This window comes from Lissotriton vulgaris, chromosome 9 (assembly GCF_964263255.1).
Source record: "Lissotriton vulgaris chromosome 9, aLisVul1.2, whole genome shotgun sequence".
Taxonomy (NCBI): domain Eukaryota; kingdom Metazoa; phylum Chordata; class Amphibia; order Caudata; family Salamandridae; genus Lissotriton; species Lissotriton vulgaris.
Genome location: NC_141697.1, coordinates 104,464,196 through 104,489,801, shown reverse-complemented (window position 1 = coordinate 104,489,801; position 25,606 = coordinate 104,464,196). Strand labels below are relative to the sequence as shown.

The window sequence follows — 25,606 nt, the reverse complement described above, 5'->3', positions numbered from 1 at the left end:
TGTCGTCCGCGAAGAGGAGGGCCGAAACTCGATCCCCCCCCAGGCGAGGTGAATCATTGTCACAATTCTCCATATGGGCTGCAATATCGTTAACATAAAGGGAAAAAAGTGTAGGTGCCAGCACGCACCCTTGGCGTACTCCCCTCTTAATAGGGATTTCACTTGTTAATTCGCCATTAGGACCCCATCTTACCCTGGCATAGTTATTCTGGTGTAACCTGATCACTAGTTTCAAAAGATCTTTTGGGAACCCCTGCTTTTTCAATGATTTCCACAGTAGGTCACGGGGGATGAGGTCAAAAGCTGCTCGTAAATCTACAAAGGTAACATATAGGTTGCCTCTGCGAATAATAACATATTTCCAGTACAAGCAGCATAGCCTTAATACCTGGTCGATGGTCCCAGTCTTTTCCCTAAACCCTGCCTGATACTTAGATAAAATCAGGTTTTCCTCTAGCCACGTATTTACGCGGTTGAGAATATGTCTGGCATAAATTTTCTGTGTTATGTCTAAAAGGCTAATGGGGCGATAGTTCGCAGGGTCCCCTCTATCCCCCTTTTTAAAAATGGTAATAATTTCTGCCCCATCCCATGTGTCAGGGATTTGGTCTCCTGCTGCGATGACATTAAATAAATGATTTAGATAAGGTGCCCAGATCTCCACATTATGTTTATAAAGATCACCAGGAATCTTATCCAGGCCCGGGGCCTTCCCTTGCTTCACAGAAGCAATTGCTGTTTCAGTCTCTTGTAGATCAAAAATTACCAATAGGTTTTCAGCATCCTCTATCTGGGTTACTATTTCATTTGGATCTACCGTAGGCTTTTCCTCTGTGATTTGGGCTGCATATAATGATGTAAAATGAGCAACCCATGTGGCTTCATTTAGGAATACCTCCCTCGAGCCTCTATCTGGTTTGTTCCCTTTGGCTACTAACTCCCAGAACTGCCTATGATCTTTGATTTTTGCAGCTAATAACAAGCTGGACCATAGGTCCTCGTCCCAGGATGACTTTGCGATGGCTAGTGTTTTGTTATAAATTTTCCTTTTTATTTTAAGATCTTCGGGGTTTTTTGATTTTACCGCATTGATCAGGTCGGTTTTGGCATCTCGGCATTCCCTGTTAAACCATGGTTTGCCTACTAGTTTAGTGTTTGCCAATACATTCCCGTTCCTTGGTTTTTTTGTAATAAGATCAATCAGTTTTTTACAAAAGGATTTATGCAGACCAATAAATTCACCCGGTTTACAATCATCCATATTATAAAGCTCGAATGAGTTAACAAATGCGGAATAGATATTAGCCAATAGATCCTTTCTTTCTAGAATATATGCCCATTTAATGGCCCTTCGGTTATTACTTAATACAACATTATCACAGATTAATGGTACTTCTGCACCTTGGGTACCCCCAGTAGTACCAGGTTCTTTCAGGATACTTGACAAGAAACTCATTTCTAACGGGTAGTGGTCACTCTCAAACCGTTCTCCAACATTTAAATCATATGTGTATGGCCACAATTTAAAAGAAACAGAAACATAGTCTATCTTGCTACTACAGTTCCCCCTACTAAAGGTAAATGCTCTCGGGGAGTCTGATGGCATACGGCCATTACAGGCTCTTAGACCATAACTTGTGAATAACCCTGTGATCTGGAGGGCTAGTGTAGTTCCACGAACAGTTCCACTGTTTAGTACTGGTATCCCATGTGCAACATCCTCGTCCTCATACAATTTGGTCATCCCCACAATCGGCTTAAAATTGCAATTTAGGTCACCGCATAAAATAATACTTTCATCATGATCCAAAGTGCCCATGAGCATTTCCAATTTCTCTATGCATGGTGATTCCCTGTTAGTCGGACATGGTCTATTATACACATTTATGAGATTTATTATCCTCTTGTCACTTGTGGTTAGTTTCAATCCTAGTATATCTAAGGAATCGGTGTTTAACATCTTTAGCCCCACATCGATAGTTGTACTGATCCATATTACCAACCCTCCCGAGGCTCTCCCTCTTGCTGAGGGCACAGCCGCCACTTGGTAGGTTCTATATCCTATTCTATGGATCTGATCCGTGGCCCATGTTTCTTGTAGCACACAGATATCGAATGAATTAATATAACTATTCCAGTCAGGATCACACAATTTTGCACCAACACCCGCAACATTCCAAGAGACTAAATTTAATAATGACGATCTCTCTTTTACACAATGTGTGCTAGCTTTAACAGTGGGGAGTAGATTATCATCAATATTGTTACAGGTATTTAACTGCTTGTCCACCGATAACCTACTAATATCACTATCTCCTCCCATTATATCACGGGGTCTTGTACATACTTCATGATCAGACTCTATCGGATTATTGCAATTGCAAGGATTTTCACTGCCAATCTCCTCTTGATTAGTTGGTATATTCACTTCCCCGTTTCCCCTAGGCGATATAACGTTAAGTATGGGGATCATATTATCTAATGATGAGGGTTCATTTAATGTGGTAACCTTAGATGATGCCTGAAGTCAATCAACTGACTCTAGGCAATCAAATCGGTTATAGGAGAGGAAGTTAAAGGGATGATGGGTTTGTCCTAACCAGCCTACTCCTTGATGTCTGTTCCCTCGGTGCCTTACCGTGGTCCACCCATCTGCTCTAGAATGAAAGTGACTGGGTGGATAAAAATGTGTTAGCTTGAATGGGTGTATGGTAGTGGCAGGATCTGGATTAGGATACTTCCAATTGCAGATATAGTTAACTATTCTTGGATTGTCAAAGTTGATAACTATACTGTCCCCTTGTATGTCTTTCTTCATGCGCCCCACCCATGATACTCGCCTAATACTCAAGATGTTGCCCCTCAGGCCAGGTGGCAATGGCCTGTTGGTATCGCCTTTAACAATTTAGGGGTTATGGTTTTAACCGGGTCACATTTTAATTTCAATATATCCAGTGGTGCTGGATTCTGGTTTTTATGTGCACCAGTACTGGCTATTTCCCTTAATTCAACAGATTGTTTGGGATGAGGTTAATTTAAGTGTTTAAGCTCTTGCCTAGAGTAACATAGTCTAGCCATGATGGGCCACTCACTGGTATGTGGCACAGGTGTAGAACCGAACAGAGATAGAGAGGTCCTGGTGATTGGCGGCGGCCTGGCGTGGACGGGCGCAGACGGGCTTGCCTTTGGTGCACCGCTGCGCGCTTCCGCTCTCTGCCGCACCTTAAGTCGGTCTGGGAGCTGTCCGCATGAGACTAGAATGCTGACTGCAGTTACAGTCGAAAGGCCGGATAGGTTGATTTGGAGCCCCACATCCCTCTGCTCAATCGGCACAAGCCGTGACTGAACAGGGACTGCAGGCTGCTGATGCAAGTTAGTGATATAAAATCAATATGCTGTCTGGTAAAACGACGCAAGCTAAAAAGGGTGAAAATGCGCTTCCAAAAGCGACGAGTGAGAGTGTCAATCTACACTTTACATTTAAATTTAAAACCTAGCAGAAACAGTAAATTGTCAGAGCTGACCCAGTAGCCGGCACTCAGGTTGTCCACCGTCGCCTGCGCTCTGCCCGCCTTAAGCAGGTCTGGGAGCTGTCAGCATGAGACTAGAACGCTGACTGCAGTAACGATGGAAAGGCCGGAAGTTTGATTTGGAACCCCACGTCCCTTCGCTTAATTGGCACAAACCGTGAGGGAACATGGACTGCAAGCTCCTGATGCAAGTTAGTGATATAAAATAAATGTGCAGGCTGGTAAAACGACGCAAGCTAAAAAGGGTGAAAATGCGCTTCCAAAAGCGGCGTGTGAGTGTCAATCTATACTTTACACTCCTATCCAAGCCAGCGCCGCAGATTGGGTCTTCTAATCCAGTGCTGCTAACAATTGGCCTGCATATTTAACTGTCCCCTCAGAATGCTAGCGTCATTGATACCTGTCCTGAAATGAACCATTTGGACCTGCCTCTGAGGAGTTCAACTTATCCTCTGCAATAAAGAAGTCAGTAGAGGTTTTGGAATTGTCTTCACATGTTTGCGGAGGTCACGTCCAATTTTTTCACCAGAACTTTACAACCCTTTACGACTGCCTTGGAGCAGATATTCCCTTTCAGCGATGCCTCACTGGGTTCTTATGCCTGCATTTTGAAAGCTATTGTTGACAACAGCGGTCAACAGACAGATTATCATATGACCTACTCCCATGTGCTCAGGTTTCTGAGAGTGCAGCCATCCTGAGAGCCTAGGGAAACCGTAATCTTCACAAAAATGGTACCCAAATGCATTTCTATCCTCTAGTGAACGTCAGGTGCTGTTTGTTAACATTACAAATACTGTAGTCTTTCAAAATAAGTTCATCATATGTACTGGTGCAGCTTTTCGGCCAGTAGATGTTTCTTTATTTCAAGAGGCCAATTTGGTTACCGTGGGTCTTCATTCCTTCCTACCTCTTTAAGGAGGAGATGCAGTTTCACCCAAACAAGACCCAATTTCTATGTCGACAGGACTCTGGTGAATAGTGATCATGACTATTTATTGACTTGGCTGGACAGAAAGTCCTAACCTGGGCATACATCTGCTGGATTGTCCTTTGCATCAAAATCTGCTATGCTTTTGAGAAAAGGGATTTGCCTGGACTATAGCTCCCTCATCTGTCGTCCAGGAGCATTCCAGTGACTGATATTGTATTGGTTAGGCTCATATTCTTGGTGACGGTCATTTTGCCAGGTTTGTCTGCTTGATTTCCTGATGTAAACTCCTAGCTCAGGTTCATCTCTTAAGCTGGAATTATTAGGGGATTCATTCAGAAGGGTGAGTCTGTGTGAACTAGTCAACCAAAGAATAAGTGTACACTCTTATCTTTCCACAGATTGCTCATGGCTTTCCTTATTTTTTTGTGGGTGTGTGTTTTGGTTTGTCATGATGTTAAGTTTACTATATTAATCTGTTTTATGGGTGTTGGTACACTGCCCAGCTATCTTCACCTTGGTGACTTCCTTCTTGATGTCCTTAAGTCGTGGAAAATATTGTGACTGATGCCAGTGTTCATGGTGGGGCTTCATCCGACTCCATGTTGTCCTATGTAGTGGCTGTGGTAGAGCCATGGCTGAAACTGCTCTGGTGCCATACAGTGCAACCAATGAGCCGCTGCTAAAGAAAGATTCCTGGATCCAATCTGGTGCCTGAAGGATATTGACATGTTCAGAATCTGCTGGAAGAAAGAGTAGCTACGAGAAGTATTTACTGAAAGTAATTAACTCATCCCTTAAAGTTTAAGCATTTTGCCTGCAGCAAGATGTGCCAACTATACCCTTTGATCGTGTTTTTAAAACTGTTATGAGTTTTTGCTAGATGTATTAAGAAGTGCTAATACAGTAGTGCTTTTTTTTTCTTTTTTTATATTTTTATTGAGTTCTTGGCAGAGATTGAATAGCATACTGATTGCAAACAAAATATCAGAGAAAAGCAAAGATTTACAATCCCACAATTAAATTTGAACATAGTGAGCAAAAGATGAATTGAAATCGTCAAAAATAAGTACAGAGCTCACAAAGAATTTAAATATAAGCAAAAACAAGATATTCCAACACTAAACATTTTTCTCAATCAAAATAATTTTTCCAACTTTTAGTAAATTTACGCAATGCTCCCACTCTTTTTGCATACAAATATTCACTACTCCTGACTCTCTTTATTTTTTGAAAACACTCATCTGCTGTTGGAATTATTTCTGTTTTCCAATTTTTAAGAATCAGAGATCTGGCAATTGCAACAATAATATACAAAAGCTTCACAACGGAATCTTCCAAATTAAGCTCTGGATCAACCCCAAGTATGATTAACTTATTATAACTAATGATAGTAAAATGTAAATATTGAGGCAATATCGAAAACATATTTTCCCAAAAGACCTTCATTTTGGGGCAAAAGACAATGATATGCGACCAGTTAGCCAAATCCGGTTGGGTGCATCTAAAGCAGTTAGAGGACTTATTACTATATATTTTTGACATGACTGCAGGTGTATAATACAGCAGCCATTTACTAAAGAAAAGCATACGTCTCCAATTGGCGCCTCTAAGAACCGTGAAGTTTAATTTATGTAGGGTTTTCCAGTTTAATTCCTTTAAGTTGAAGTTTTCATGCTTTTGCCATTTTTTTAATCGCTTTGGCACTTAAATCCTCCTCCCTACTTTGCGCCAAACTTTTCCTCCATGTTCCCACCCTCTTGAATACTGGGGACCAGAAAATATCATTCGTTAGATTAGAAATCTGACTTATCTGTGTTATGTCAATATAACCCAATAGCCTATACAGTACTGCGTATGAGCCCATGAGGAGAAAGTTTCCACGTATTAACAAGGACATCTCGTTAAGAGTCAACCAAGCTCCATTTTTAATAAAATTAGATAGGTTAATGAACCCATATCTCGCCCAGGTGTGTGTAATATCGGATTCTAATCTGGTCGCCATTCCAAAAAGCGCCTCTCTTAATGGAGTTACTAAGGTCAGGAGAGAAAGTGAGTACCTTTTCAGCATAACATCTCGCTTTTTGAAAAACCAACACAATGTCTTGTATCTTACTAGTTTGGGTGATTTAAAAATCGCGAGTGGAGAAGGTATCTTTATTTCTTTACAGATTAAATCAAAAAAGAATTCCTAATCACGGCTGCTACGGTGGAGTTCCACGCCTCCACGTAGCACCTGTGAGCTGTGCTGGACTCCTCCCCTCCACGAGGCTGTTTGCTGATGGCGGCGGACCCGGCGGACACGGAGAGCCGGTAGCTGCTTTAAACCGGCGTTTTTTTCCTCGTTTCGTTTGGCACCGATGGCGAGTATGACTGCATTGTTCTCGGAGCGCTGCTACTCTCCGTGAGAGCTTTCTGAGACACCGTGCACAAACAGTCTGAAACTCTCGCATCTCCTGGCGTACAGGGCGTACCTGGATTGCCTTGTAGACGGAGCTCTGTTACTCTTCGTGTCAGGATTCCTGAAGGGCTTTTGCGGCTCTGAGCACAAACGGGTCCGAAGCTCGAGCATCTTCCTGACTGCATCTTTTGAAGGTTTCTGCCGAGGCAGCGGAAACTGTCTAGAGGGGGCCTTGACAGCCGAAGGACCGAAGGACCGAAGCACTGAGATAGGCGGTTGCACACTTTGTCAACGACCAGCTGGAAACTTTATCTCAGCGCGCTTTTTTTTCGAACGAAGAGCTTGGAATAGCTTGGAGTAAAACGCACCTGGATATTTTCCTGGATACTCTCTATATATTTTCCGCATATTCTGAAAGTGGTAACATTTGGCTCGGACATACAAAACAGTAAGCCTCTATTTACTTTTTCTTTTTTTTCCCCTCTGTGATTGGTCGTGTGAGGCACCGCTCTGTGATTGGTCGTGTGAGGCACCGCTGTGCTCCTATATTTTGATAGGATAGTAATTTAAACACTAACCAAAAATTCTGTTCTCTATCACCATTAAAATCCTTTAGTGTGAGCACAATGGGGAAACTACTCAATGCTCGTCTCAAAGCTAAACAACGGCGACAGCAGGCAAAGGAGGCAGCAGCTAAACTAACAGAAGAAGGTTTCTTGCAGGATGATGACTCGGTACACTCATCTGAAAACTCTGAGGCTCAGGACTTACATACAGACAGTCTGGCTCAGACACAAATGGGACATAATTTGACTGAACCTCGCCTCGATGATTTACCCCACGTCCTTGAGTCATCTCTTCCACCCATGCCGCCTCCGCCTCCTCTTTCCTCGGCTAAGCAATTCCCCCTGTTTACAAAAAAAGTCTCACCTCTCTCACCTAATTTGCTCCCCTCAAAGAATTCTCTGAATTTGGGCTCAGTACAAAATCATGGTACAATTAGCACAAATGATCCGAGTACAGATGTTACTCCTTCAAAACTGGTACCACTTACTAACTCCTCACTTGACTCAAAGCAGACAAAGGATATTCCTGATGACCAAAAGAAAGATCTATCATGTGCGGCAGTGGGGCCACCTCAAATCACCGACAAGGAGGCAGGGGGGGAGCGGCCGACTCCCTTGGGCCTCTGTTAGAGATGAACACGGAAACAGAGGGAGAGATGCGGATGTCCGTGAAAGATATGCTCAACCTGATTCTGGATGAGGTCAGAGAGATAAAAAGGTCGCAAAATGCAGAACTTTCGGCGATCCATCAGAGATTGGATAAAATGGACAAAATTGAGGAATTAGTGTCTACTTTTCCAGCCCGCTTAGTGGAAGCAGAAGAGCGGATTTCAACTTAGGAGGATCAAATGGTCGAAGTTAAAAAAGACTCTAAAGTGACTATAAAAACTACAAAGGCCCTTGAATTAAAACTAGATGAGTTGGAGAACTATAATAGGAGGTCCAATCTTCGCATCGTAGGAGTCCCTGAGGGAATTGAGGGATCAGACACGCTGGCATGGGTGACCTTTTTTCTCCAACAGGGGGTGATTCCGGAATATAAAGGAGACCTCACTATTACAAGAGCCCATCGGGTTCCTCCTCGACCTTTTCCGAACTCTACCCTTCCGCGCACTATTATACTAAATTTTGCAGATGTAAGAGTAAAGGAACACATATTGTCCAGGGCAATTAAACAAAGACAATTTCCTGTAAATGCCACGGTGAAATGCCGAATATTCTCAGATATGTCAGCTATTGCGGCCAGACGTAGGAAAGAATTTGTAAAGATGCCTCAGTTCTTTAAGGCTTAAGGCGCTCAGGCGATGATAGCACAACAATCTAAAATTAGAGTTTTGATTAAAGGGAAATTCTATCTGCTATCCGATATCGAGGAAGCACAGTATCTTCTTCATGAGATACAAAATGTATAATGGTAATAGACCTGATTAAATTTTTTTCTTTTTTTTCTTTTTCTAATCATTGTAATATATTGAAGAATTTACTTATTAGCGGATCTCATCGCCATCATGCTTACTGTTATTGTTTTTGGTTTTGGGAGGGGAGGAGGAGCACGGGTCTACGGGTCAGGGGGTGTTTCAACACTACACCCCAAGGTTAAGGGAAGGGTGGCTGTGGCAAGCGTGGGGGAAGAGGATAGAGTTAGTAGGGTGTTGCAGGCTGAGGGGGGAGGGTGTAAAATTAAAAATGTGTTCTTGGTGGAGATTCCTTTGTTATTTTGTATATGGTTGTTGATTAATATGCGTTTCAATCAAAGAGCCGATGATTCTAAGAAGCCTGGGGAAATTAGGGGTGAGAATTACGTTGTGTCATATATGTCTGCACTATGTCTAAACATGGTTTGAAAATTATTTCCTTTAATGTCAATGGCCTCAATAATAATAAGAAAATGCGGGCAATAGAGGCATGGCTCTTGACAGAAAACCTTGCAGTTATTATGATACAAGAAACTCATATCGCAATCTCTAAAGCAGAAACATTTTCTATGCTTAAAGGTTGGGCTGCCTATCGAGGGTTCTCCTTCTTTGTGGAGTCACAGCGGGGGGTTGCACTCTTTCTCAATAAGAAACTAAAGGCAGAATTAATCCATACTGAAGCAGATAAACAGGGTCGTTGGTGTTGGGCTAAATGTAAAATCAAGAATAGACTTTCACCCATTACCTTTGTGAGTTTTTATGCTCCCATTAATGATAGCCCTGCAATATATGAAGAAATGTTTCAGTCCCTTCTTATGATCGATGGAGATCTGGTTATTGGAGGGGATTTTAATATATTGATGAAGCCACAACTTGATTCAACCTTCGGTGGGAAAAAGCAGTCTAAACCCAAATCTCATAAGACCATCTTGAATAATATTAGGACTTTTGATCTAGCTGAGTGTTGGCGAGTAATTCGCCCTTATAAAAGGGAGTATAAATGTTGGTCGGGGAGACACAAGTCATTTTCTCGTATAGATTTCTTTTTAATTTCCTCAACACTCCATAGTCGGGATCATAAGTTTTTGCATAATGGTTTCTCCGATCATGCGATGCTTGTCTTTGAAATCACGCTAGATGAAAGGATTAGTGCGGTGAAACGTTGGGTCTTTAACAAATCCTATCTGTATGATGAACCCTGGGTTATGACTGCTCAGGCTGGGATCAAGGAATTTTTAAAACGAAACATGGGGACCGCCCCCGTTCATATTATATGGGATACTTTGAAAGTGTTTATTCGGGGCATCGTTATTAGTAGGGATGCTAGGGAAGCAGCTATATTTCGAAATACAAAAAATCAACTACAGCAAAAAATACAGGCTTTAGTTCATCAAAAGTATTATAATCCCTCTGCTGAGTTACAAAATTCATTAGACGCTGCAAAAACGTAAACTGAGTGCTCACTACTTTTCAAGAAGTGAGGACATTTTTTGTAGGCAAGCTCAAAAAATGTATGAGCACAGCAATTTCACCGGAAATTTTTTGGCATGGCAAGTAAAAGAACAAGCCGCAGCTAACCTGATTCGATCTTTAAAATCCCCAATCACTGGAGTAGATACCTCAGATCATGCTGAAATAGGGGCAATTATGTTGTCCCATTACGAGAACATCTATTCTTCCTCACACATTATGGATCAAGTCAGTTTAATTGAGTTTCTAGATAAATATCCCCTTCCTTCTCTTTCCAGTATGGATCAAGAAGTAATGGCGTCCTTTTTTTCTATTAACGAATTGGAGTTGGTAGTTAAAAATCTGCCACACGGTAAAGCTTGCGGTCCAGATGGAGTCCCGGCCGAATTTTTTATTACTTTTTACTACTTTTTATTACTTTTTTTGGCTGTCTTTCTGAAATACTTCTCCTATTAGTAAATTCGATGCTTCAGGGGGGGATTGATCCCGACATCCTTTTATGATGGTACAGTGGTCAGTTTTTTGAAAAAAGGAAAAGAAACAAAAGATGCAAACTCTTATAGGCCCATAACCTTATTAAACTCAGACTTGCGACAGGTTGCGTCACAGTTAATTCATACAGACCAGAACGGATTCATCACTGGCAGTCAGCTGCTCACTAACACACATTATTTAGTAGAGGCACTAGACTTTTTTGAAACACGTAAGGTATCGGCTTTAGTTCTTCTTTTAGACGCAGAAAAAGCTTGTGATTTAGTAGTTTGGGACACTCTTTTTTTCATTTTATATCGATTTGGCATTCCTTCTCAAGTTATTGCTTTAATTAAAAATCTGTACCAGGGTGCAAAAGCCCTTATTCTAATTAATAAATCGATGGTAGGGTCAATCCCAGTTCAAAGAGGAACGAGGCAAGGTTGTCCTCTTTCTCCCACTCTTTTCCCTTTCATTATCGAGCCTTTAGCCTCTGCAATAAGAAAAAGTAAAGAAATTGCTCCGCCGATAGATGGTATGGATAAGATCAAACTATATGCAGATGATATTATGCTTTTGTTGAAATCTGAGATGCAGTCGCAAGAACAAGCTTTCTCTATTTTTTCAGAATTTGAAGCTCTCGGGGGGGGTATCGTATCAATAAAAGGAAAACTGAGATCATAATTTGTGGTAATACAAACCCGGAGCTGCATCCAGAAATTCAAAGATGCATAAACAATAAACCTAAAAGATATCTAGGGGTATATTTTACATCTTCAGTACATGATCTATACACGCTGAATTTTGAACCTTTAATCCGGAAAGTGCGCAATATTTTTTCACGATGGGAAGCACTTCCTTTATCCATTTTAGGTCGAGTGGCATTAATCAAAATGTCAATACTCCCCCTATTCAATTTTTTGTTTTCTACCATCTCCTGTTCTCTTCCAGGCTATTTCTTCTCAAAGATTGAATCCCTTTTTTCAGCCTTCTTTTGGGCTAAAAAAAAAACACGAATAGCTATAGAAACCCTATATGCAGATAAGGAACACGGCGGATTGTGTTTAACAAATTTGAAAGATTATTACTATGCATATTTTGTACAGTATCTCTCGAGATTTAAATACCCAGCATTTAGAGATGTATTATTTATAATTTATTTTTTGATTTAATCTGTAAAGAAAATTATACAGTAGTGCTTTGATTATGTTTTGGGACGAGGGTGTGATCATTTTGTATTGATCATCGGGAACAATGTGTTTAATGTCATCTATGGCTGTAGATACGCATGCTCTGCATACTCCTGCAATCTAGTGTTGGGTCTGGAGATGTGCAAGTTGTTTTTCTTCGAAGTAGTCTTTCAAGTCACACGACTGAGTAATACTGCGCATGAGCATCGACTTCTTTGTATGATTGTTTTCTCGACATTGTCAAGTTCAGAAATGTGTACCTCTGTTTTGTGTTTTAATTCAGTTAGGTAAAATTCTTCTGTTCTTTTACTGTCTTGAACGGTATTGTTTCGATCGTGCTTCTCACTTCTGTGCTGCTCTCAGATTTAGTTAGTTTGGACTTCGACTGACCTCCCTTCGGGGCGCCGACCGTCTTCTGCCTACTCCAGTTTTGGGGCCTACTTTCGAGTGCCCTTATTTCCCTCTAAAATGCCCTTCTGATGGAACGCACACCCTTTAGGTTTTGCCTATGTTGCCATACAAAATATTCACACACCGATCAACACCTTGTGTGCAACTTGTGTTCGCCGGACCATCATAAAGCAGACTGCAATGGATGCAAGTCCTTTCAATCCAAGAAACCCCTTTGGGATTGAAGGGCGCGCTGATTGGAAATGTCTTGCAGAAGCAGAGATGACACCCCTGATATTTTTGGGGAGGAGCACTCCCATGTGGAGCCTGCTTTGGATGGCGAACAAGGAGATTTCTGCCTGATGAAAGCTCCAGCTCCAACTTGGAAATCGATATGGAAATGCGCAGCCTTCAAACCGGTCAGGGTGTGAGTACTATGGCCCCTGATCCTGCTCCAGTACTCAAGCAGGCCTCAAAACATTCTCATACAGAGGTCGCCGGACCACCACTGCCTTCTGGCCATGGTCGATTCTAAAAGACTGTTTTTGACACCCTGCCGTCAGGCCCGGTACCGAAAACTGATACCAAGGTCAAGCCTTCTGCTTCGACCTCTTCAGAACTAGACCGACCTTCGGGATCGAGCCAGCAACTGACCACATCTACCTCAGTGCTGAGCAAACCACTGTTCTACAACGAAAGCCTCAGTCTCGAAAATTACAGAGTTTAAAGCCTCTAAATCTTCATTGGCTTCCTTGTCTCGGGTGGAGCCCATCTTCAAAGATGGACATATGACAACAGAAAATTCTGATCTAGGAAGGTACAGTATGGATACTGGCTTCTCAGACACCAAATAGGAAGCTGTCCTTCCAAGAAGCACTAGACCGCCCTGTCCCTCAAAAAAGGAAGATGATGGACAAAGCCACCAGTCCTACACACCAGCCTCCTCCTCCTCCTCCTCCAACACCACCTCCTCCTCCACTACCATCACCACCCCTTCCTTCCCCTCCTACATCTCCTCCAACTGACCCATTTAATGCTTCTCATCCATGGTCATCAGGTATAGATGATGGGAGGAGTTACAGGGGCCATTAGGGGATCCTGACCCATGGGATCCATACGACACTTATCCCCCCATAATGATCTGGATCAATATCCTGCTCGTCCCTGCTCTCCAGAGATGCCACAGGCAGCTAATCATTGGTGTATTGCCAATTCCTTCTAGCCAGCTATAACAGAACCCATTGGGATAAGATGGAGGCACTCTTATAGTACCTCCCTGAAGAACACTGCAAAAAAGGACAACAAATTGTCAGAGAATGCCAGGCCTTAACCAATAACTCCATCCGATGTGCACTAGATGCAGGAAAAAGAGCTACACCAGCGTGCGTCTTACACGACACACAAGGCCTAAGTGTTCTGGGTTTAAACCAGAGGTCCAGCAGACCGTACTAAATATGACGTTTGACAAAGTGCACCTTTTTGGCCCACAAGTAGACACTACCTGTGACGCAATTAAAAAGGATATAGACGCAGCTAAGCCCATAGGAGCATTACAGACAACTCCTCCTAAGCTGTCCTTTCGTCACACAGGCTACAGGGGTGCATCTAAATCCACCACCACAGATGCCTCCACTTCTCAACAAAAACAAGGCCAGTCAGCCTACAGTAAGAGCTATTTTAGAGTTTCCTTCAGAGGCGGAAACAACAACGGAAGGGGCGGGGGCCTCAGCATGCGGAGCTACACCCACCGCAGAGCAGTGACTACCCATGGGAGCATTACAGACAGCCTCTTCTTGGGTGTCCTTTCATTGCACAGGCTACAGGGGTCACCCCTGACCACTCCACACCTGTCTGGGGCAACCTTTCCACCCAGTCCAGTCTCTGAATCCATCACCACAGATCAATGGGTACTAGCCATTATCCAACATGGCTGTTATCTGTAGGTCATTACCACACGACTCAACATCCCACCTCTCAATCACAGGTTGTCGCAGGATCATCTAACACTTCTCAAACAAGAAGTCAAAGCCCTTCTTCTCTTTAGAAACTGCCCCACTTCAACAGAAGGGATCAGGGGTATATATTTTTTTACACTTTTCTCATTCACCCAAAAATATGGATCACTAAGACCTATCTTAGATCTCAGACCCCTCAGCAAATACATCCTATCTAATATAGACATATTCCCGTACATGGACGATTGGCTCATCAAAGGTAGTACCCACCTACAGTGTCGACAGTACACTCAATTAACAGTGGATCGACTTCAGACTAGGGTTTACAATAAATGTCTCGCCTTCAACCTCTCCAAATTCAACTTTACTTGTGAGCAATTTTCAACACACGGGTAGGACTAGATGATCACAATCCTGCTTGTAGGAAGATGGCTCTGTATATGGTATACCACTTAGTGGTTATACCTTGCACAGAGTCCAGAGATTTCACCCAGAAGTGTACAGGGCTCAATGCAATGCCTTCGGCCTAGCAAAGAGGGGTGCCAGGCGTTTATTGCGTACACATTGACCAATACGGGTCACATGACCCACCCCAATTTTATTAAAATAAGCTTTGTTCTAGCTTTATTTTAAGACCAAGATCTTCGCAAAAAGGCAAGTAAGTTTTTCAGAAAAAATACATTAGTCATTTAAAAGTAGGCAATGTGATTTTCAACTAGTTCAATGTTAACCAATGGAGGAAAACAACAATGTGGTTTTATGTGTAAGTACCCAACTTATAGTTCCAGTCTTCAGGGTTTAAGGTCAGCAGAGGGCAAGGTTCAGGTAAGCACGAAGTCTGCACCTCCAGCGGTGCATGGGCGGCTGGATGCAGAGGTTAAAGTCAAAAATACGCCCAGTGCGTTTCAATGGAGTCTGGGGGTGCTTGAAGCCACGCTGCTTACAGGTAAGTGGATCAGTTACAGAGAACATGCTTCGGGATTTAGGGCAAGCATGGGATGTACAAGGCAGCACCGGGCGCAGAGTGCAAATACGGCATCTGGCGCCCAATTCTTTCCGGCGGAGATACTCAGTTGGACAAACAGCCCGCAGGCTTTGAACTGGAGGCTGCACGGAAGAATCCAGCGACAGCAGAGGTAAGTTGAGATGCTTTATGTCATAGTGACACAGTCGGTTCAGCTCACCAAGCCCAGGGGCTCTGGGTGCAGGGGTGTCCTTGGACATCAGGTTTTTCTCACCAGAGCCGGTCGCGATCGGGTGGAACCTCTGGATTCATTCTGCAGGCTTCATTATGGCCTCCAGGACAGGGTCAGCGAACGCTGGACCTAAGGTCAGGATAGCTAAGGAACCTGTTCTGGATCAGTGGGCCACCTGAACACGGGCCAGAGGCGTTGGGTGAAAAGTGGTCTGGACTCATGGTTCCGGGGGGCACCAGAGTCCTTTGTGTAGATTTCTTGGGGACAGATCAGCTGTCCTCTGGAGTTCTGGTCTTTGTCAAATGTCTAGTCTAGTCTAGTCTAGTCTAGTCTGGAAATTTGTATTGCGCAGAACATATCACATCCCGTGAGGGAGTCTCATGGCGCATGCGGACAGTCCCAGAGAAAAAGAGGAGAGATCCTAAAAAAGGGAAGACCTAGCTGAAAAGCCATGTTTTCAGCAATTTTCGGAACCTCATGTGCTCGACGTTGCACGGATGTTCAGCGGAAGTTTGTTCCATAGGAGGGGTGCCATATGGGAAAAAGCACGTCCCCCATTTCTGACTGTTTGTACTCTAGATGGAGTGAGTAGGAACTTGGAGCTGGATCTCAGTTCTCGTCCGGGCTGGTACCAGGTCAATTTTTGGTTCCAGTATTTGGGTACAGTGCCATGCATATGTTTATGAACTAGACACATGATTTTAAAAATGACTCTTTTTTTTATTGTGAGCCAGTGTAGGTTCTTTAGGCTTGGAGAGGAAGGGGATCGTTTTGGGAGTCCAAATGTCAGGCAGTCTTTGAAGTTGGAGACAGGCCGGTAGTTCTGAGGCTAGGTAGGGCAGGGGCTAAGTCAGTAGATGTCTTCTGGCTTACCTGCACTGTGTCTTGTTCGTCCTCCCTCTTAGGTCGCCAGAAACTAGTTTCCAGATTTGAGGGGACACCTAAATACTAACTTTAGGGGCGTTTTAGGGGAGCCGCAAGTAGGGCCAGTGGGCACCTTACCTGGGGTGTCTACACCCTCAATTATGCGACCCTCCTGTGGGAGGGGGCATAGTCATATCCCTGATTGGACGGGTCTTCCAATCTTCAATATGGCGTGGACTGAAAGTTGTGCTTCACCTTGCCTCCCTCCACCTTAGGGGTGAAGTTGGCATAGGTAGGCACACCTCCTATTCTTCCTAGGTTTCCCATCGGTTTTTCCACCCAAACTGGGGGTGTGAACCGGGGGTTGCCGTCTGCTGCTAGCATCAGAGGTGGGGCTTGCATTATAAAGGCGGCAGGCCTTTGAAACTTCCTTCTTGAGCTCTGTGCCCATCCTGGGACCACTCCACCCAGGGTGTGCTTTGTCTCTGGTCCCAGAGAGCAGAGGCTTTCGACCCAGGGTTCCAGAAACATGGTGGTGGCAGGTTGCCTAAGGACAGTCTGTGACAACACCAGGGTTGGTAGGTTTTCAGGGGGCACAACTGAGGTGCCCTCTGAGCACGTGGTTCAATAAATCCCACAGTGGGTTTATTGAGAGGATTATTTTGGTACCTACCACTCCTGGGTTCAGAAAAGCCATCATGGTGCTGGAGACTAGAGTTGTCGAGTTTCGAGGCCCATGTATAATAATAATAATGATAATAATAATAATAATAATAATAATAATGTACTCTCAATGGCTTCCCTTGATGGGGTATATCTGCTCAGGCAGATATGCCCACACCTATGGTATAGTGCATCCTGCCTTAGGGCTGTAAGGCCTGCTAGAGGGGTAACTTACGTATACCTTAGGCCGTGCTTAAGCATTGCACACAGTCAGTGTGCCATGTTGACTATGATTTGTCTGCACCAGGCCATGCATGCTGCCGTGGCCTAGTCGAGGGGGTCCTTAAGGGACCCTCTTCAGCCCCAAAAGCCCTAAGTACCATTTATTAGGGTCTTACAGGTGGCCTAAAGGTCCAATTGTGGAATAGTTTTAGGGAAGAAGCACTGGCACAACGGACCTGGTTGGCATGGACCCTGTGCACTCCAATCAAAAGCACATCAATTTCCAGGGATAAAGTGGGGGGCTAATGTCAAAAGAGGCCCTTTCTCACACTGCTGGAGTTCAGAACTTTCAGTTAACTCTACCACAGTTTCAACCAGACAAAACTCTCAGTTCGGACCGTTGTGTTCTGTTACGAATGGTGGCATCTTGCATAACCTTTTTCCATACGTGAGATTACACATGTGCCCCCTGCAGCAATGTCTAGGTCACCAGTGGTCTCAATCACAGGGTTACCTTCAAGATCGAGTGTTGATAGACAGCCCCACTCTCCGTTCTCTGCAGTGGTGGAACACCAACAGCTTGCTACTGGGGTGGACTTTTCCTGACTTTTCTGGATCCTGTTCCTTAACTCACTTTCACTACAAACGCATTGGAGATGAGTTGGGGTACCCTTCTACAAGACTTCACAATACAAGGTCTGTGGGATGCCAAACATCAAGCCCTACACATCAACTAACTGGAGGTTCAAGCAGTCTTCCTGGCACTAAAGGGTTTCCTTCCTCACCAAATCACGAGGTTTTCCTTTTCCTAGTCTGCACGGACAGAATGACAGCCATATATTATTTACAAAAAGAGTTGGGGACATGGTCTTCATAACTGTCTCGGACTATATGAATCTTTACTCTTCACCTCCACATTCATCTCTTGGCAGAATAATTGCCAGTAACCGACAATGATTTTGTAGACCTGCACAGCAGGATGTAGCAACAGACCCACAAGTGGGAACTCCACCCAACAGACTTCCTTTTCCTTCTTTCAAAAGTGGGTCTTTCGTCAAATAGACCTTTATGCCACAGCTGAAAACACAAAATGCCCAAACATTGCCTCCAGGTACCCACGTCCACTATCGAAGGGCAACGCACAACTGATGGGTTGGTCAGGGATATTTGCCTACGCTTTGCCACCTCCCCCTCTCATTCGGCTTGTGGTTCGGAGACTTGGGCAAACCTATCTGACCATGATCCTAGTTACTTCCACCTGGGCCTGCCAGCCCTGGTTCACAACACTGCTCGTTCTCAGTAGTTCCACAGGAGAAGCTGCCTAACAGGTTGAACCTTCTCACTCCGAGTCAAGGACAGATCAGACACCCAAGCCCCAAAACTTTCAATTTAGCAGTTTGGCTCCTGAGGTCAAATAATTTGGCTATCTTAATTTACCACAAGAATGTTTGAACATTCTTAAGCGAGCACACAAACCCACAGAGCATGTAATGTTGCAAAATGAAAACTTTTTGTTTGCTATTGCCAACCTAAACAAATTGATCCTATCAAAACCACGTTGTTAGATATTATTTACTACCTACTTCATTTGAAAGAGTCTAATTTAGCCTACACTTCCACTAGCTTACACCTCGCTGCAGTGGCTGCCTATTTCCAAAATAGGCAGCATCTCTCACTGTTCAATATCCGTCATTCAGGCATTCATGGAAGGTCTAATACCTCCTCTGGTTGCTCCAGCACCCTCTTTGAACCTTGATGTAGTTCTCACCAGACTCCCGGGTCCGCCTTTTGAGCATCTTCACTTCTGCCTTCAGTTTCTTTCATGGAAAGTGTCATTCTTATTTGCCATTATCTCACTCGGGCGTGTTAGTGAGCTCCAGGCTTGAACCTCAGAGTAAAGAAAAAATACAATTCCCGTAACCACAAAATAGAAAAATCTGCAGTAGTTGAACTAATAAACTCGTGATTCCAAATTGCAACATTCATGTAAAATTTATTTAAGAAAGGTTAAAAAAATGAAAGATACACATCTTTCAAAATAAAACAACAATGCATTAAAAATACATAAAACACAATTCAGATCAATGAAACAAATAATGACAATTCATAAGTGTTATTAATAAATCTATACACAAAATTATCTCACTAATAATCCTAAATGTTCTTATGACCCGCATAAAAAGAGACAAAATGGAAGTTTGACCTAAACCCTTGTCAAATACTTTTACATATCCTGAACCTGTGAATTGTAAGAAACCTAACAATCAATATTACAAACATTTCAACATTTGATTGCACAGGTTAGTTCCTTGGATTGTGTGACCCTTCAGCGTCGATGCGTTTCGATGGTATGTGAATTATTTTCCCATCTTTATCAAGACTTTATACAAATTATTGTCTCTTAGGGCCCGATGTAGGTATCGAAATACCGGTCGGAAACGGCCGAAAATACCGATTTTCGGCCGTTTCCGACCGGTATTTGGATATTGATATGTAGGGGCATGTCAAAATACAGAATCGGTAATTTTACCGATTCTGTAAAATACCGAATCGGTAAAAATACCGAATCTGTATTTTGGGATGTAGGTAGCACTGAAATCAGTGCTACAGGGGTGTAAGAATTCATAATTTACCACCAACTAGAAGTTGGTGGTAAATAATGAAAACCCTCTAAAAAGCATTTTTTTTGCTTTTTAAACGGTGCCCTTAGGGCATGTATGTCTGCAACATGTGCACCTATACATAATTGAGGGGTGCAACTGGGTGTCAAAGTGACACCCTGCCACCCTCCATGTTTCCTTAAATTATCGAATCGGTAAATACCGATTCGGTAATTGGCATTCAATCCTAAGGGCCTCCAGGCCCATAGGAATGAATGGCAATTACCGAATCGGTATTTACCGATTCGGTAATTACCGAATCATTCCGATTCGGTAAATAATTCGGTAAATATACCTACATCCCGATTGCCAGTTCTTAAATACCGAATCGGTATGATTCGGTATTTAAGAATCGGTAATCTGGGATTACCTACATCGGGCCCTTAATCTTCTATTCGTGTCGGTTTTTCTGTTTACGCCTATTCAGAACAGATAAATAATCACAATCAGTTTATTAGGTAAGACACTTCTAACCGTCCTATATTTCTTACTCTTCACTATCCCTTTCAAATGTTGGAGACATTCTTGATGGAGCTTACATTTTTTCATGAAACTCTTAATCAAATTAATATACAACTCTGAAACCTATACATTGGAAATAAAACACATACATTTCAAAAACAGGCTTGCCATATTTTGCCTTTCTTTAACATCCCTTCGTTTTCTTTTGTCATGAATCCTAGTGTCTCCAATATGGTCAATGACTTCTTAAGTCTTAATGTGGAGAAAAACTACTCAAATCATATCATTCCTCCTACAGACAACTTCCCGGTGCTAATGCGAAAAAGACACACACATATTGCAGACTATTATTTTTTATATTAAATACTTTATATCCTTGCAGGACATGACTATAATCTTATGCCCTTACCTCCTATATTTAACTTTTGTTTGGGATATAGAACCTCCTGAAATATGTGCTTTCCTAGGTTTGCGCTTTACTTCAGCACCTGCTTCCCTTGTGACATCACTCTGCATAGTTAAATATGTTGCAGAAAAGAGAAGAAAAAGACTCGCATCAGAGTTTATCTCTTCATTGTATAAATAAATAAACCTCAAATTGAAGTTGTTTGTCTATTTTACCAAATTTGTTGTGATATGACATGATTCCATCTTTAGAATTTAATTAAAAGGGACGTCTCTGCACCTTCGGTTTTTGGTGTAATATCCTATGAGGGGTCAAGAGGAGATACACGATCTTTACTTGCATTTATCTCTGTTGCTACCATCCCTGCCTACTTGCAATTGCTCTGACGGCCATGGACCCATTCATGCATTTACCTTATATTTCTTTAAAGGTTAGTAGAGCGTGGAGCGGAAATTTAAGCGCACTCACTGCTTGGACCCGCGGCGTTAAATCAGACTACCGTCGTGATTCCAGCAACCCTGGGTCAAAGATATGGTGAGGGAGTTTTAATTTTAATACGGTACCCGTCAAGATACTCTTCGCCGTACACCACCTTTTAAACCCGGGGTGGAAATGACCACTTCCCAGGAATCTAGTCAGCCCTCTATATCTTTCCTTACCTCAAAATCTTGGAATGTAATTCCTTCCGCTTCACCTGCCCTCCGGTAGAGACGCCGTCGGTTACGTGCTGTAAACTGACATTTTTATTACGTATTCCTCCATAGGCTACCGGTACAGTGTTGAACCTCAGAGTAGCCATTTTTCCAAATACATAGAGACAAGCTGGTTGTCCGTACTAATCCTAAATTGCTTCCTAAAGTAATCTCTGTTTCACCTGCATCAATCCTTTGAGCTCCCAGTTTTTCCCCTAACCCTGATTCTGTGACTTTCGATGTAAAAAAGAGCATTCATGTTCTACATAGATAAAACTAAAACATTCAGAAAAACCAAACCACTCTTTTTGTAGCCTTTTCTCCACCTCAAATCAGGCATAGCCAGATGGATAGTCAAATGTATTCAAGCTTGTTACATTAAGGCCAAAAGACCTTTACCCATTACTCCCAGAGCACATTCCACTCTTAAAAGAGGGAGCTACTATGGCATTTTTTGGAAAAATTCCCATAGCTTACCTTTGTAAGGCAGCTACATGGTTTAGCCCACACATTAACCAAACACTACTGTGTGGATGTTTTAGCACGCCAACAAGCCTATGTAGGTCAGGCAATGCTACGTACACTTTTTCAAACTACTGGGACTCCCACAGGCTAGCCACCGCTTCCAAGGAGGGACTGCTTTACAATCTATACAGAGCATGTGTATCTACAGCCACACATGCCATCAAACAGATTGTTACTTACTGCATAAGCATCTGTTCGTGGCATGTAGTGCTGTAGATTTACATGTGCACTCCTTCCTCCCCGGACACCTGTGACTGTTGTAGTTACATTACATACTTATGGGATACACTGACATTTTGCATGGACATCCTTCATCTCACACACTCTTTACACTTCTGTCTCACCCGCCTGCAGGAAAACAATCCAGTCCATGCCCAGTATCACCGAGAGGAGGAGTCATTCTGTCTCGTGACTCGAAAGACTTATTCGAAGAAAAACACTTGCACAACTCCGAACTCAACACTAAACGGCGGGAGTATGAAGAGCATGTGAATTTACAGCACTACGTGCCACAAACAGATGCTTACAGGGTAAGTAACATAATCCATATAAAGATTTCCAAGTTCTACTTTCTATTAGTCACTTGTATTTTACTGCCTGGTGGTTTGCACAGGGAATTGACAGTATCTTTTTTTTTAATGCTAATTTATGTAAATGTTTTGACCTGAAAGTAGTACTATTGCTCAACTTGATGATAAAATCAGTGAGAGCTTGAATTATGAGCATGAATCCTCCATTTAAGATTGTAATTATTCTACAGATTGTTGATGTGATAATTGTATTCTGTTCTCTATTATTTTTTCTGCTTTTTGAAAAGTATTAATTTTATCTTTAGAGGCAAATGCAGTGTTACCCTGTTAAATGAAACCGAATCCCTTAAATCTTACCTGGAACGAGAGGTATGTTCGCCGTTTCCTTATAATTCCAAAATGTTGTACCATAGTCTAACATAAATGCTAGTCAGTTGGTTGTATGAGAAATGAGTGTGTTCTTATAGCCACTTTCATGGGAGTGTTTGAAGCTTAACTTGCCCATGAGGACATAATGGTCAGCACAATGTCCAATACATCCATAGTTTCAAAGGAGTCTTAATGAGGACTGAATAAAATCATGATCTAACGTTTTGAAGTCCGTCCATGATGTCACCAAGAAGCGCATGCTCAGAAATTTGGAAGTGAATCAATGCTGGAATTGTGGCTCAAATGTGTGCTTTGCATGCGCAGAATGTATCCGGCTGAAAGGGTTTTGGAATCCGGTCCAAAGCCCATCAAGGGAGTATTGGTAAAACGAATATAATATTAACCATTGGCTTAGGTTTAAGTTATCTAATAACTCTAGATATGATTGCAACAAACCGGACACTGCTAGCGTGCATGCTGGTGTGGCTTAAACTCGTAATTGAACGTTGGTCCAGTAAAATGTGATGCATATTATCTCTCTCCTATGGTATGCTTTGACTCTCAACTGGACCATTCTTAGGTCTCGTGGCGTTTACCGCGCAAAAGCGCGGTCTCGCCAGAGACCTATTGTCACTGGCTCAGCTTCCCAGGAGACAAGAGATGGCCACGCGAATATTCGGATTGGATCAGGCCGCGCGCGTGTGTGCACATCTCCTGTCTCATGGGAAGCTCTAACACACACAGCCACACCTCCCCCTGCTTACGCATGCGCACACACACACACACAGAGAGACACACACGAGCGCACATACACGCACACATACAGAGAAACCCCCCCCGCCGCACACATACACACACACACACACACACACACGAGTGCACCGAGACCCCCCGCTCCCCTGCCCCCACTCCCCCCTACAACTAAGCCCCACTCACCGCCACTCCGGACTTCTTCAGCCTCCGTGGGACTCTCCCTCGGGCATGGGAGCGCCGCGTCACCACTCCTCCTCTGGGCAGCTACTCCGTGGGCGCGGGCTTCAGAAGACGGAAGTCCCGCCCCACAACAGGTTTCGGTTTCACTCACGTCGTAACTGCTTTCTTCAATGCTTGTAATTTTTCTGGAAGGGGGACGATAGTGGGTAGAGTGAACCATCATAAATGAGTTTGCAATGTCTGCTGTATAAAATAAACTCCGGTGTTTGATTTAATAGACTAAACTCTTGCTCAATGAATAAAAAAAATGTAGTCCGCAAACAATGCACTCATGGATCCTAACGCGCCTTTTAAGATCGTTGTTCTCAGGGACAAGAACCGGCACGGCTGGTGCAGGTAAGATCCCGGGGGTTGGGGGGTCGCCGCCGACAGATGACAGAATATGGAAAATAGAAAAACACTCGCCTTGCGCGTGCCTTAATACTAGTCTGTCGACTCCTCCTTGTCCTGCCCCAACGCTCTTGCCTGCCCCAGAAATAGTCTGCCTCCGGTTGGTGCTGTCCAAGCACCCTACCAGGGTCCATGTAATGGACGAGAGTCCCCCCGCATGATCACCAGCACCGCACCACAGCGAACTGGGCACCTTTGATTGCGGAACTGTACATGACTGGCTCAACCACGGGAGCTACGGCGGAGGAGCAACTGCCATAACTATTTAAATGGATGCAACCAGTAGGTATCGACCCAATCCTTGGCCCCTCCCGGCCCGCACCTACATTCTACTCCTACGCTCCAGCAGGGAACAAAGTGACAATCACTCTGTACCCAACTATGCTCAACGGGCACGCCTCCTTCAACATTGCTGCTAGGACACAAGTCCACTCTCACGTCACCTGGTGCCACTCCTTCTTTGCCACCCCCCCTACAAAACATGCCCGGGAGCTGTGGCCCCATGGGTACACTCCGCCCGAGAGAGATCACACACTCACCAGACAACCGGAATAAAAGATACCAGAGCAAGACTCTCCCTCACTCTGACTCAGCTGTGAGGAAGGGTTGAGGCCGCCTGCGGTGCTCAACACTTGCATCACCCTCTCTCTACCCGCGATTGCGCTCTGTGCTATTGCCGTCCGGTGCCTCTTTGCCCCAGTGAGCAAATGACTCCTGCCATTGTAATAACTGCCGCCCATTCCTGCTCTCTGCCATGCCTGGTGCAGCAGCCCCCGTCCGCCCCGTACCAACCCAATTCGCCAGCCCGCCCCATATACCATAACCGGCCCTCCCTGTTCTCTGATAAATTCCTTTACTCGGACAGCCCCCTTTCCCCGGTGACTAAGCCCCCCACGCTGTGTCTTGTCTGGCTGCCTAGGTTGGTGCCCCCCAGTCGCACTTTGCCTCCTGACAACCTTCGCTCTGCGCCTTCACCAGAGCCAGTGTACTGCCAAATCCCAGCCTTCCCCCACCGTGCAACGCTGCGCACTCCCAAATCCTCCAACCACTAGGCCAGCGCCCCTCCATCCCTTCTGACCCTCAGCAGCCCTAGGACTCTCCCAGAGTCTCCCCCGCCACCATGTCCATCTCCTAGACTGCATTCCGCTAACCCCTCATCTCCGCACAGCCTGAAACCCCCCAGTTCTCCCCATCTGGAAAAAAGTTTTTTCTTCTTTCCTCTGGATGCCCCCCACAAGACCCCCTGTCACCTCATCCGCCCAGAAACAACCCCCCAATAACGCCATGCCTACCTCCAACGTTCTGCTCAAGCGAA

At 43.9% G+C, this 25,606-nt stretch overlaps 1 protein-coding gene across 3 annotated transcripts in view; it reads left to right on the top strand.

The window, feature by feature from the left end:
* Positions 1-25,606, top strand: part of MTA1 (metastasis associated 1) — a 721,937-nt gene that overhangs the window by 279,176 nt on the left and 417,155 nt on the right. For all 3 annotated transcript variants that reach the window (XM_086937146.1, XM_086937145.1, XM_086937147.1), the window contains exon 5: positions 22,845-22,908. In XM_086937146.1, coding sequence (XP_086793272.1) covers positions 22,845-22,908 — 64 coding nt within the window. The remainder of the gene's footprint in view (positions 1-22,844; positions 22,909-25,606) is intronic.